This window comes from Manduca sexta, chromosome 26, assembly GCF_014839805.1.
Source record: "Manduca sexta isolate Smith_Timp_Sample1 chromosome 26, JHU_Msex_v1.0, whole genome shotgun sequence".
Taxonomy (NCBI): domain Eukaryota; kingdom Metazoa; phylum Arthropoda; class Insecta; order Lepidoptera; family Sphingidae; genus Manduca; species Manduca sexta.
Genome location: NC_051140.1, coordinates 7,396,064 through 7,411,244, shown reverse-complemented (window position 1 = coordinate 7,411,244; position 15,181 = coordinate 7,396,064). Strand labels below are relative to the sequence as shown.

General features: G+C 35.9%; 1 protein-coding gene across 4 annotated transcripts in view; it reads left to right on the top strand.

Annotated features, from left to right (window-relative positions):
• Window positions 1–15,181, top strand: part of LOC115453539 (elongation of very long chain fatty acids protein 7) — an 83,180-nt gene that overhangs the window by 44,457 nt on the left and 23,542 nt on the right. For 2 of the 4 annotated variants that reach the window (XM_037443594.1, XM_037443593.1), the window contains one exon: window positions 12,623–12,896. In XM_037443594.1, the coding sequence (XP_037299491.1) occupies window positions 12,797–12,896 (100 nt within the window). In that variant the 5' untranslated portion in view covers window positions 12,623–12,796. Of the gene's footprint in view, window positions 1–12,137; window positions 12,266–12,622; window positions 12,897–15,181 lie in introns of those variants that run through there. The other 2 variants (XM_037443595.1, XM_037443592.1) reach the window with 2 other exon arrangements.

The window sequence follows — 15,181 nt, the reverse complement described above, 5'->3', positions numbered from 1 at the left end:
TTTTCAAATATTGCATTTACAGGACATTGCGCATAGGCTAATCCCGAAATAGCCATTGTATTATGAAAATCATAATTCAGGCTCTATTTAATACACGAACACAAATCACAACACGCGTGTTATGAAACAAATTATTTCAATTTAGATATGTATTTTAATTAAGATTTGGTCATGAACTAAAATTTCACTTATGTCACTGGTTACACGGCGAATGACCTCGTGTGCACTCACCTTTGTTTTAAGTTAAGAAATCCTTATACTCACTTTTAATATTCTTATGTTTTTTTTTATTTGTATATTTTTAAGGAATATGGTGTTATTTGTTTTAAAACAGAGTACAAATTAAAGGACAATACACAAAGTCAATCCAATCTAGGTTTCATAATGTACTTCAGCACGATACTTTATAATTATCCATATTTTATTTATTCGCTAATATTATTAATGCTAAAGTTTGTGAAAATTTTTGTGTATTTGTCAGAACTAAACGCAGAAACAACTGGATCGATTTGGATTAAATTTGGCATACGGGTAGACGATTTCCTAACTTAACACATAAACTATTTTTTATCCCGTTTATTAGCCCCCACGGGAAACTGCTTTTTTATGTTATTTTTAAGTAGATGGCGCTGGCGTCCTACAATGCTTTGAGGACTTTTGAAGCGAGGATGGTTTTTACGCGGGCGAAGCATGAGCAACACCCAGTAATTATATTAAAAACTAGTCTTTGCTCGAGGCTTCGCCTGCGTAAAGGAGTTTTCCGGGATAAAAGTCCCGTTATATATTTTCTCGGGATATGAAGTAGCCTATAACCTTCCCAAGGTCTTAAACTATCTCCATGTTAAATTTCAAAGAAATCGATTCAGTACATTTTGAGAAAATCGAACTCATACAGACAGACAGCTTTTTAGGAATTTGTTTTATAATATCTATAGATAGATGTACAACATAACGTTAATACGTTATGTTGTTTTATATTGTTGTTATGAAGCAGTTATTCGAGTAACAAAAAAGCAACCTAAATAGTAAACTCCATCTCTAATACAAACTCAGTACAATCCGGTGAAAAGAATAAAAAAATAATATTTCAAACTCTGTTGCGAACATCACACAGCTGATTTTACAAAATAATTAACTCGGCTTAAATATTCAATACATCAATACTTACCGTGACATTGTTTCTTAGTTTTAGCTTTTAACTCCAACGGTATACGATTTATTTTAAATGTAAAAAATACAATTGAATTAAATCAACTATAAACTTATAGGTATATGTCATGAATACATACTAAAAAAATCATAATTATAAACTGCAGCTGAACCAGTGAACCCAGTTGTCTTTCACTCACTGTGGAGAAATACGTGTTTTAATGAGATTTAGCAATGTAAATGCATGTTATAATTCATAAATCAAGTGAAGTTACTGTGCAAATGCATTGCGCCACTGTATGCAGAAATGCGCGGCGTAAAATATTTCGCTAACAAGTACTCACGTATGGAAATTATTTAGGCTGGTTCAAGGTTATTGGGTTGATGGTAGGATATATTTTATATCCGCCCGGATAACGACCACCGCACACAAGGTAGTAAAACTTATAGTGGCCCACGATAGTGTGTTCCGGGATCAACCTGTGTATATCCGGTTCCAAAGGGCGGCATTGTGTGGACTGCCGAGGAGTAATAATCTCCCGTCAGTCGACATTCTATTGGACCCCACTCCATTTACCATTAGGTGGAGTGGGATCATTATCTCGTGCCCGCATAAGAAAAATCTAATAATATAATTTCTTATTTCATTTTACTACTAAGATTTGTTCACGGCTCCGCTTCCCTGAAGAGTCTTTTCCGATACAAAAATTCCAAAATCACTGCAGCGATTCATAGCACCTGTATGATACCAGCGCCATCTATTTAATAAATAAGATTATATTATTTTCCGACGAAACAAATTACCCACTCTACTTACATTAAGGTGTATTGGGATCATTATGCCATACTCGTATAAACAAATGTGTTTTGTTCAGTGCGTAACTAAAACGTTACGGAAGAATCATAAACAGAAAAAAATATCAATTTATATTATGTTAAATTTCTAAATAATGTACATTTCTCAGTGAGAAATAGCCGCATTTAATGCTTTCGTAGGCCAATTCTACGCTCGCTTGAGTAAGTAGCATCTGTTGCCCATGAATGACGTGTCTGACATAATTTTAAAGATAAACGTAAACTTTATCGCGACTCATAAAAACAGCAAATCTTTTATTGAAAAAAAATAAACCCACAAAAATAACAATTAATGAATTACACGCTTAATTCATTTTACACCACTTTGTTACCTAACGTTTATGAATTCTACAGTAATTAACGTCATACATGACATAAATCGCGCAAAAAATAGGTTTTACGTGTGACTTTTTCATGTCATTGAACGAGTCAATTCAATATTGCGTGATGTACATTATATTTACGATGCGTCATCGTGGTACAGTCAACCACAAAAGTAGCTGAACGAATTCAAAAGTCTAGATCGCCTTTATCAATAGTCTTTTATTCATTACTACAATGAACTTCACAGGATTTAGTTTGTATTAGAAAAAGAAAAAATAATAGATTCAAGTTAATGTTTAGAAGCGTTTTAAAATGTAGAATTTGTTCAGCTACTTTTGTCACTGACTGTACATTCGGGTTTTACCCGGTTATTAAATATCAAAAAAAGTCTTACGTTCATGTAAACCTTAACTCTCCTCCATGTTCGAACATTAGATTGTAGTTTTTTATCAATTTTTTTTGACAGTGTATCATACAAGCAAATGTCAAATGTTGAGTGATCTTCGCTGCCTAAAAACATCATGAATTCGTGAACTTATTACCACCAAAATATTCTGATCCAAGATAAAAGCCATAGGGGTTACTGGAACACGTACAGGAAGCTATGATTCTTCCTCGAATTGAGGTCAGGTATAGCAGATACAGTTATCATTAGACTAATTGCACCACTACTTCAGTTTAATATAATAATGCCAGCCCTGTATTACTGTCCCACTGCTGGGCACGGGCCTACTCTACTATTGAAAAGGATTAGGCATTAGTCCACCACGCTGACCTAAGGCGAATTAATAGACTTCACACACCCTCAAAATCCCTATAGAAAACTTCTCAGTTTGCAACTTTCCTCATCATGTCTTCCTTCATAGTTAAAGCAAGCAATACTTTACAAGGAATACACACATAATTTTAGAAAAGCCAGAGATGTGTATCCTTGGGTTTTGAACCTGCGGACATTCGTCTCGGTAGTCCGTTCCATTCCCAACTAGGCTATCGTCGCCGCTACTTCAGTTTCCCAATAGATAATTAAAGTGCCTTAGCGTTCGTTTGGCATTTGCTATTCGGCTGCCGGCTGGCAATCAATCAGCCATCGCTGAACCGGTTCATTTGTGCAATGATGTTTTGAAATTGCCAATGTATTGTCAAGTGTACATCTGTACTTTTACGCGCCAAGGTAAGTTACTTGCAAATTTGCGATAAAGTACAGGTGTACCAGTCACTATATTAGATACGATATCGATGTATGATTTAGATATTTCAGATAAAGACACAGTCTACAATAAACGCTAGTGGTAGGCTATATTTTATATCCGCCCGGATAGCAACCATCGTACACAAGGTGTTCAAACCCGCCATAGTGGCTCACGTGTGTCGTGTTCCGGGATTAGTCTGTGTATATCTGGTTCTAACAGGCCGGCATAATTGTGTGGACTGCCGAGAGGTACTCATCTCCCGTCAGTCGACATTCTATTGGACCACACTCCATTTACCATTAGGCGCAGTGGGATCATTATCTCGTGCCCGCATAACAAAAATCTAATAATATAATTTCTTATTTCATTTTACTACTAAGATTTGTTCACGGCTCCGCTTCCGTGAAAAGCCTTTTCCGATACAAAAATTCCAAAATCACTGCAGCGATTCATAGCACCACCTGTATGACACCAGCGCCATCTATTTAATAAATAAGATTATATTATTTTCCGTAGAAAAAAATTACCGGACGCGGCGGTTAAGGCCTGCGCGCAGATAGTTTGAAGAGATACAATTAAAACCTAGGGTTATTACGTGGAAAGAGCTTTATTTTTACACCTCCGCGTTACACTCGGTACTGGTTGCTGGTGTTATGCAACAAGAGTCACTGGCCTGGGGAACTCCGATTCAGGCAAACGACACGTTGCTGGCTCCGGCGGCAGTAAGATAATGGCTAAAAGAGACGGCGGATTGCGTTGCACGCTTATTTATACAGGCGCCATTCGGACGTACGTCAGAGCAATGACAATTCAAAGCAATGATGATGCTGGTTGGTAGTTCTAATTGCGGGGGCGTAAATCATTCACATTATAACCACAGACTAATTAGAAAGACAATACTAACGTTAAAAGAGCATATATGTAAGTATAATTGGTAACGTTACACGGAATACGAAGTAACCTATGTGTAAATCTAGGGCATGGTCTACCCGTGTGTCGATTTTCACTCAAATCCGTTCAACTGTATCTTTGTTTAATTCTTACAAATATCCAAACAGTTTCACAAACTTTCGCATTTATAATATCAGTGGAGTTCTAGGTTCTACATTTCCACTATATCTTTGGCCGACCATGGGCATATCTAAGTAAATAATATCAGCCCTGTATTATACCACTGCTGAGCACCGGCCTCTTCTACTACTGAGAGGGATTAGGCCTTAGTCCACCACGCTGGCCTAGTGCGGATTGGTAGACTTCACACTCGTTCGAAATTCCTATAGAGAACTTCTTAGATGTGCAGGTTTCCTCACTATGTTTTCTTTCACCTTTAAAGCGAACGATAAATTCACAAAGAATACACATATGATTTTAGAAAAGTCAGAGGTGTGTGCCCTTGGGATTTGAATCTGCGGACATTCGTCTTGGCAGTCCGTTCCACACCCAACTAGGCTATCGCCGCTATATCATATCTAAGTAATGTAGTTTATTTCTGCCATCAAGTTGCAGACTGCATGTGTAACGATAAGTATGTTGATATAACTGTATGTATGAATTGTATACAATGAGATATGAGATGTATCAGGAAGATTAGAGCTATGCAGTTTCAAACAGATAACTATGATATAAAAAATATATATTCTTACTGTTAATAAGCAGTAGTGAGTAGTGACCCTTACTTGCCGCCATTTTCAATAAACGATCCGAAGATTGAGATTCGGATTTTTTATTGAAAACAGCTGTTAGAGGACCGTCTTGCTCGGACCGGCATTCAATAATTCTATTTATTAAAATTATTATTTTTATTTATTTTATTAAAATGTACAGATATTAGAGCGTACAATTTTTTTTTAATTGTTTTGAATGACGAGAGGACCTCGCCGTTCGCCTGATGGTAAGCGATACGATCGCCAATAAACAGTAGAAACACCATCCAACAATTTAAATTAAAAAGTATTATTTGGCATTGCACTGCGGTCGCCATTCCGAGACGTGAGATGTTAAGTCTTATTATGTCCAGTAGTTAGACTGGCTTCAATATCCTTCAAACCGAAACACAACAGTGCCTACACACTACTGCTTGACGACAGAAATAGATATTGCGGTGGTACCTACCCAGGCGGACTCTCACATATGAGAGACCTACCACCAGTAAAAATATCTGATAAACATATCTTAATGCCAATAACGGATTTATATTCTGTTTATTTTCAAAAGCTATTTCGACTTTTGTATAAACTCTTTCATTCACCGTCGATTTTATTACTTGTTCAAGCACTTCTACTTCACCAACGTATTTTCTTACTTTTAGTTGCGAATTTGCTTCGTCACGTTAGAACAAAGCATGACTATATTTTTTATTTAATACAAGCAACAAATGCTCAATTAATTGAAGCCTTTTCGCGAACAGCAAAGATTGACTTTATGCAAAGGTCATATTAAATAAGTTCATAAAAACATTTTGTATTGTAACACGGAACTGGTAAAGGTCATTAATGTATATTTACAGCATAAAGATCACGCAACATTATCGAATAGGACAATCAGCTTTCGATGGCGCTTCGAAGGGCACATAGAATTTAAGGCTTCAGGACTGCTAAATTACGGGGAAATTAATATAATAACTTTATAATAATTATAATTTTTTTTACTACCTCGGTGGCGTAGTTGTACTCCATGCGCGGTACGACAGCGCCTTAAGGTCCTGGGTTCGAGTCCCGGATCGGGCAAAATGATATTTGGATTTTTCTGCTCTGTATCAGAGCATGATATGGCCATAAGCTCGCCCCCCCATCACATCATGGGACGGAACACACTCGGCGAAAAGTGGGTGCCCTGTTTGCGCCTTTGCATACCTCCTCGGGGATATGTATTATAGTCACATAATAACTGTATAAAACATTATTCAAAAAGTGTAAATTATGCGCGCGAAATTCAAATTTGAGAAACACATCACCATAGGTCGAATCGAAACGGGACGTCACAGGGCGCGTTAGGGGATTTATAGTCATACTTTGTTACTCGTGTTTGAGAGAAAAATGTTTTTATTTATATTCCTGTAGTGTTTTGAGCGATTTTGATACATATTGATATTAGGAATTATCAATAACAAGGGCGGAAAGTGGTTTTGTCAAAACACGATCGGACAATCCACCAAAAATAAATACTTTTATTATAATAACATATTTAACATCAAACTGCTACTCCCAAGGCTGCCATGCCGTTAGCACTGAGAAACAGCGTTATTATCACAGCTTTACTCCATCCTTAGATAAAAAACGTCTATGAATAAGGGGTACCTACATGCAAACAGTAAACAACATGGAACGTGCTCTGTGACGTCATCCGAAAGGCGCGAAATATGACGGCATTTGAACATGGCTTTTTAATACTGAATTATTACACTTACAACAATATTTCTATTTTTTAATATATATAAAAGATAAGACTGCCTCGGTGGCGTAGTTGTACTGCATCCGCGTTACGGCAGCGCTCTGAGGTCCTGGGTTCGAATCCCGGGTCGGGCAAAGTGATATTTGGATTTTTCTGCTCAGTATCAGCCCGGAGTCTGGAATTTGTGCCCGATATGGCGATAGGCTCGCCCCCTATCACATCATGGGATGGAACACACTTGGCGAAAAGTGGGTGCCATGGTTGCGCCTCTGCATACCCCTTCGGGGATAAAATGCGTGATGTTGTGTGTGTGTGTGTGTATAAAAGATATGAAAAATTAATTAAACGAATAAAAAAAAATTATGCATATTCTCTATTGTGAACTGTGTATTCGTCTGTCAAGTTTGAATTTGCCACCCCTTCGAATTCGCTGCCCGCGGCATGAGCCTCGGCTTGACACCCCACTAGATCAGGGGCTGACGTTAGGTGATTACTACTATCGCCTATTTTTAATTAATCTTATCTAAGTTTGGATGTTTGTTAGAAGAAAACGCAGAAATAACTTAACGAACCTGGATGGAAGATTAAACATACAGATATAACATGACCTGGATTAATAGATAGGTTATTTGCTCCCATGGGAAATATTTTTTTTTTATTTCATTATTAAATAGATCGGAACTGTTGTAGCAGGAAAAGCATATCACGCAGGCAAAGCCGCGAGCAACATCTAGCAATCCATCGAATTGAATTCCAACCATATTTCAGTTCAGAACAAACAGCAAACTCAGAGCTTCAAGACCGCATTGCGCTAAGTTATCGCAACACGGTGGTCACGGGCGATGTCATACATAACTGGGCGAAGGTCGTAGAAGTTCTAATTGTCGATTTTTTCACAACGTAAAAGCGGCAATGAGATGTTTAAACATGTATATACTTGGTTCTGTAACTCATATATTATAATTTTTTGAGATGCGAGTTATGGAAATAAATGTTAGTGTTATACTGACTTGTGCTGTCAAAGGCTCGGCAGCTTCCCATAATACACGTACAGTACAATGTGTTACCTGCTTGACATTGGCAATTGCTTTGCCCCACTATAACAAGGCCCGCCATCTGTGCGAAGATTGATGAAGCTTTCTTATTACATACACGCAGTGTATAATCGTGAGACATGTCTAAAGTTTTTTATATTTTTTTTGTAATTACAAAATATTATTTTATAGTTTTTCTTGTATATTATTATTTTAATTATGAACATATCTTTATGTTTTATATGGAACATGGACGAGATGCAAGATAGTATGTAAGTAGCCTGAAAACATTATCACCCATGTATATGCTATAATATTTGAATGGAGCGCCACGGTGGCGCTCACACTTGTGCACTATAATATCTCCTGCGTTAATATTATGTAAACATTTCTTATTCTCCTTTGATATATCATAAGCATGAATAGAAATACATCCTATTGTAACATACATATCATTTAATATTAATTAGCTTTATAGAAAAAACGTTTCCTTTTAACTTTTTCAATATTTTATCTACAATTCTAGACGCGTATCATTATGTTTAGCCTAATGCCCCACTACGGTTTTCTGCCACCGTTATTAGTCGCAACTGCAAAACCACGAGACATCCACGCATCGCGGTTTAAAAACGCTCTCGAACACAGATCAAAAAACCGCGAAGGGTAACCGCCACATGCGAGCGTGCCTAGTGAGTGTATTTGAAACTAGTTACATTTATTCATATTCATTATCATCATCATCATCAGATGCAGGATATCCAGTGCTGAACATGAGCCTCCCCTAAAGATTTCCAGATCAACCTATTGATTGATACCTTGGAATCCTAAAATGACGCCGCTTATCAACATCGGTTATCCGTAGTGCGGCATCACACTTAATTAAATTAACAACTCAAAACAAAGTTCTTGTGTCAGTTTTCAGTTGTATGTTAAAAAGGTATAATTCTTTTACGAGATCATCTAAAAACTTAATCAAACACAAATTTACAATTATATTTTTGCTTGATAATAAATTTATTAATGATGCCGAATTTTGTTCAGTGGGAATCTAAGACCAATTACGGTACTAGTTATATAATGGAAAAAAATATATGAATATTATAAAATTATTGAGGGTATAAAAAACTGTGTATTTGTAGGAACTAACCAATTATCGAGAGTGTATTCACCTTTACTCCGGCTTACTGCTGTAATGGTGAACGGCTGGCCTTTTATTTAGTAAATGTTTTAAATTTACAAAACAATTGTTTCCTCGTCAGTAACAGCTATCAAAGGACACTATGCAAACTATATTTTTCAATGAAATCGTAGGACAAATTACTCGAAATAAACAAAATCTATGAATTAATAAGAAATGTTTTTTTTTCACTATAACAGATGGCACAAGTTATTTAGTCTATGAATAAAATACATGAGTTTTAAAATGTACAGCTAAGTAGTGAGTATATACTGATGCTTTGTTTAGTTTTATCATAATATATTTTAATAACTTACTTCAATCCTCGAATATATTTTAGGTTTACCATGTGTTTAACTAATCACAATTGTCCACAAACTGTAACGAACAAACAGTAGAAGTGAAGGCCGCCCGGAGGTCTTGAGATATATTGCGAAACGGCAATCTCTTGTGCGACCGAACCACCTTTCAAGTGCGGGCCGTTGCACAACGTCTGCTCGTAGACGCGTACTTGTACTTTTTCATGACTAATATTAGAAATAAATAGGGTGCACCACAATTTTTTATAAAATTACAACTGTATTTGTTTGTGAAAATATTTGGACATTTTAAATTTACGCTTTGTATACATAAATGTATGTATAAAAGCGGACTTAATGTCAAAGGCGTTTTTTACGAGTCAACCTTTGGGTGATGTAGAGATGAAAATATAGATCTGGATTTTTATACATTATAGACATTTGGATGTTTATTAGAAGTAACTGCAGAACTACTGAATGGATTTAGATGAAACTTGGCACACGGATAGACAATGTCCTGGATAAAATAAAATATTCTTTATTTGCATTATCTTAACTTACTTAAACAGTTTGTAACTATTAGAGCACTTCTTTTAAGTATGGCCTGTGTTTGGAGGCCCCGCTCTTCCAAAACAGAAATTAAATATAGATCAAGTACATAATACAAAGAATAAAAAAAGTTAGTACAAAACAAAAGAAAATATTCAAAAACTAGAAGTACAATGTTTGTTGCGTTGTGTGAGTTGTGTGAGTGTATGTTCGTGTGTATGTGTAGATTAACACATAGACTTTTTACCCCGGTGATTTGTTCGGTGTAATAGGAAATATTTAAATAAATTAATCTGATTTCCGAAATAGTTATCACTCGCGTCGTTCAGATGGCGCTATGGATAGCAACAGTACTTTAACGACTTGTATTGCGGCAATTGCATTTGACTTCCTCGGTGGCGTAATTTTAACAAGGGTTCGAAACCCGGATCGGACGAAAAATAAATGTGTCGGAATTTTTCCATCTTAAAAATTACTCAGTCACAGCCTGGAGTCAGGGAGTTGGTGTGATACCCCCGTGCCTCAGAAAGCGCCTGTCAGGAAAGTCCTGCGCCTGATCTCTCTCCGGTCATGTCGGATTGCCGTCTCACCGGTTTATGAGAGTGAAGGTACATAGAGTACACCTGTGTATTGCGCGAACACTTGTGTACTATAATATCACCTGCAGTCGGGTTGATCTCCGTTGAGATTGGCCACAGTGGCCCAAATTTGGCTAGAAGGAATTCATTAATTGCGCCAAAGATTTAGACGCGAGGTGAGCCGCGAGCAACATCTAGAAATAATACATTTAATGTTTCCTTAAAACAAATTAAAATTACAGGAATGTTAGATATTAAAATAAAACGATTTTACGGATTTTATATTATAATTTTCTTTCGACGTTTCGAAGACCTTGCAGTCTTAGCCAGCCATCTAAAACTATAGTATAAAACCGCGATAAAAATTACAAATTAATTCTTATAAATTTCATACAGTCATCTCTACTTAACATTGTTTAAATTGCCAATCGTTGAGCGTAATACTTCATTCTCGAAACTCTGTTTAAAAAGTAGCAATATCTATTCATCCCAAAATTTATAGATAGAGAAAAACTTAAAATAGATACTTAACTTTTAAATTTGATAAATTGTAATGTGACCTAAAATGTGTGACGTAAATATGCGACCTTTATAAAAAGTAGTTATTCCGAAGGAGAGTTGACAATTCTAAACTAACGTACACATATCGTACTTATAGCCAACTGAATACACGTTATTGATAAAGAAAGTTCGTCTACTCAACCACCGATGGGGGAGTACATGGGGGACAATCTAGATAAACATATTATATAACAAAGTCCCCTTTCCTGTCTGTCTGTACGTTATCGATTTACTCAAAATCTTCTAAACGGATGTTTATAAAATTTGGTATGGAGATAGTTTAAGACCGTGGAAAGGTTATAGACTACTTTCTATCTCGGGGGAATACATAGCGGGACTTTTATCCCGGAAAACTCCATCACGCGGGCGAAGCCGCAAGTAAAAGCTAGTTTGAAATAGATACAAATTGTTCCCCGTGTCGGGAACACCAAGATGCTTCAGGCTCATCCTTAAACGTCTGACAATAAAACTACAACCACAATGAACGATATCCCAATTCTAAATATTCATATGTACAGTGAACAATGCAACATAAAATTAGTATTTACACAAACGTTACTTATTTTTTCCAAATACCAGCATATGAAAATCAAGTTTCAACGGTGGGTTAATTATTAAATGTTGCGACTCATTCCGCAATTCAGTCGTGTTAGAATAAAAACTTTTCGAATCCGGATATTTTAATTTGACAATACGGAAGAGTATGGTGTGTTTTCCCAAGCACTATTAAGGTATGACATTAGTCCATGAACCATAATTGTTATTACAAATTACTCTGTATCTATCATAGCAATCTAATCTCTGCGGAAAGTCTATGATTATTACGTTCTTGGCGTCATAAGGCAATGTGCCAGTAGGGGTACAAAGGTAATACGTCGTAATTGTGTACATAGAAAATAAACCAAAGACAATAGAAGTAAGGTCGAATATGGTCCGATGTAAGGTGTGGCGCTTGCGTCCTTGTGCAAGCGTGGGAGCGGCGGCGTACGATTGGTGAAGCTTGCGCGCGCGATTCAATTCTCGAACGGATAGCGTCGCGCGCGCACTGTCGCAAGATTTCATTTTCGCTTTCATTTATAAGAAATGAAATACGATATTTCGTATTAACTGGTGTTCTCTATTTTTAAAATAAAATGGTATATTCATCCAAGTATAATCGGTACTACATTTTTAAAACCTTCAATAATATATCTTTATACAAAACATAAACAAAAAAAAATATTTTTAATTTTCAAATATATTTCGCAATATGTATTTAAATCTTTTTTTTATTTATTAGTATACTTAGTAGAGATTTTTTTTATTGTTTAAAATAATTCTTACATCTTAAATAAATTAATAAAATTTACGAAATAGAATTTTAAAAATAAATAAATTAAAAAAAATGTGCTCGTAAGTGTGACACATCGCATAACGGCTATTAAATACGTGCATTGTTGATATAACTAATCTCAAGTTTATTTTTTGTAATCACTTTCTCTTAGAAATTATATCTAATTAATCTTTTTCTTTGCAGGTAACGGCTTGCTTGGGGCAAATTGTTGCCGGCGACTACGAAGATAGACTTTATGCAGTGTGCTTTGACTGTACCCATACGAGACATTAATTTTACCTGTGATTCGTATTACCTAGTGATTTCTATACCCAAGTAGTGCGGTGCGGTGTGACTGTGCAGTGATTTACTGTGAAAATGGCGGGTTTTGTGAAAATCGCTATAGACGATTATTATTCTGATAATAATTGGACAACTATTATCAATAAGTATTGGATGTTGGCTGAACGAGTGTCAGGTGAGAGTTACTTTTGTTATTTACACTTAGCCTTGCGATTCGTGCTCGATGCGCATTCACGAGGGATATGGGTTTAAAATCCAAACGGTCAGTGAATAACACAATCTATTTACTGGAAATTAAAAAATGCATACAATGATGCCAAATTTCCAAGAATTTATCAAAATATTAATATTTTGTGCATTTATTATTTCAGTGTAAATTACCCAACGTAGTATATTAAGTAAAATTTAAGTGATTTCTCTGAGTAAAAAATGAAATATCTGTATTTTTAAAAGCTAAATAAATACGTTAAAGGCATGTTTCACATATATACATATAGAGAGAGAGGGAGACATTTATATAATGTGCATAAACACACTACAAATTACATCGAAAAATAAATTGCTCATATTTTAAATTCTTATTAACCTATATTGTAAAGTTCAATTTTTTTTCAAGAATTGAAGAAATTTACATTTTAATACTTCATTAGTATATAGTTAGAAGACAACTTTTTAACCCTGGTGAGTAAAGAAAGGTGTTATTTCTTAAACGAGAACGGAAAACTGACCCCTCTATCAGTGGCGAAGGGTGAAATTCTCTAAAAGGTAACCCGTGGCAAAAAAAAATCCTTAGTCAACATATCGCGGCCAATTTCACAGAAAAAACAAACGTAAATACACCTGAAAGGGAAGCCGGTAGGTATCGGGTTATATGGACTCTACGCCACTGCCCTCTATACCTGATGGTAGATGGAGTGGGGCCCAGATAGAGGGACGACTAACAACGATTACCTCTCGCTAGTCGACACAATTATGCCGCGCTGTTTGAACCGGATATACACACCTGATGTGGGCCACTATGGCGAGTTTTACATCTTATGTACGACGGTCAGTAGCCAGAGTATCGGATCTAGTCTCTACTTAATTAATCATAGTGCGTTTATTTGTAACTTATAGAACTTACAAATAAATTAATGGATAAAAGTCTAAATAAATACTAGTCCAAATTAATACTTACCTTTGTGGTTTTGAATTAAATATTCTTACAATTATAATCAATCTAATGTCTCGAAAACACACACGACACCCAACATAGGTAACTCGTGCGCCAAATACAAATCCTTCAATAATAATAAAATAAAATATCCAGCATAACTGACAGAGTATTATCGCATTTATAATATTAAATGAATCTCTATAGACGCTACAGTTATCTGGAAATAATCAGGTAACTTAATAAAATCATTATGCACAATATAAGGCATCTTATTACACTTACAAACAATTGCCTGCGTCGGGGGCGTAGTGATAGTGCGTACGCGGTAGGAGTAAGACTTTGGCACTGAGGCCCTGGATTCGAGTCCCAGTCGGGCCAAAGATAATTGTAACTGAGTGTTTTCATCTTAAAAATTACTCAGTCGCAGCTTGCAGTCGGGAAGTTGGCTTGCAGTTGGGAATGCACGTAAAGCCGTTAGTCCTGCGCCTGATTTCTCTCCATTCGATCGCCGTCTCACCGGACTATGAGAGTGAAGGAACAGAGAGTGCACCTGTGTATTGCGCACACACTTATGCACTATAATATCTCCTGCGTACCTAGTTGATTTCCGTTAAGATTGGCCAATGTGGCCGAAATTCAGCTAGGAAGGATTCATTCATTCACACACACATACTCTTTTCTCATTTATTTATTTGAATATCGTGATTATCCTAGACCTCAACGATCTCTAATTTCTCTCAAACCTTTCTTTTGCGTTTGCGAAAGCTCCGCCCACATCCTTTTTCGACATCTTACAGTCTACAATGATGTTTGTTTTGTCCATAAACTTTCGAGTCACTGTTTTTGAAAGTTTAGTCAAGACAAAGCAATTCTTTTGAATAAATGCTATACATATAAGCAATTGAAATGTAAAGTCAACTTTCCAACGTGATGTTGTTCATTGCAAAGTTTCTTACGAATATAAGCCATTCTATGGCAAGATAAATATATAATAATTCATATTTTTAATTGAAAGTATACAAGGATTTAACAAAGAGATATTATAATTTATACTTTGAACTAAATTATTTGCAACAGTTCACTGAAATTCTTATCGTGGCACCTAACGATATGAGAGGTCTTAATATATTCGCCATCTGACATATTGCACTGGGCACAAAATCAAGTTCAAAAGCTTTTAACACAAAAGACCACCTACTTATTTATGCAAAATGCAAGTCAGTGTCAAGATAATTGTAAATAAAATTTTTACCGCTTTTAACTTAAATATAAGCGGAACAAACGCAACGTTAACAAATAGGTTT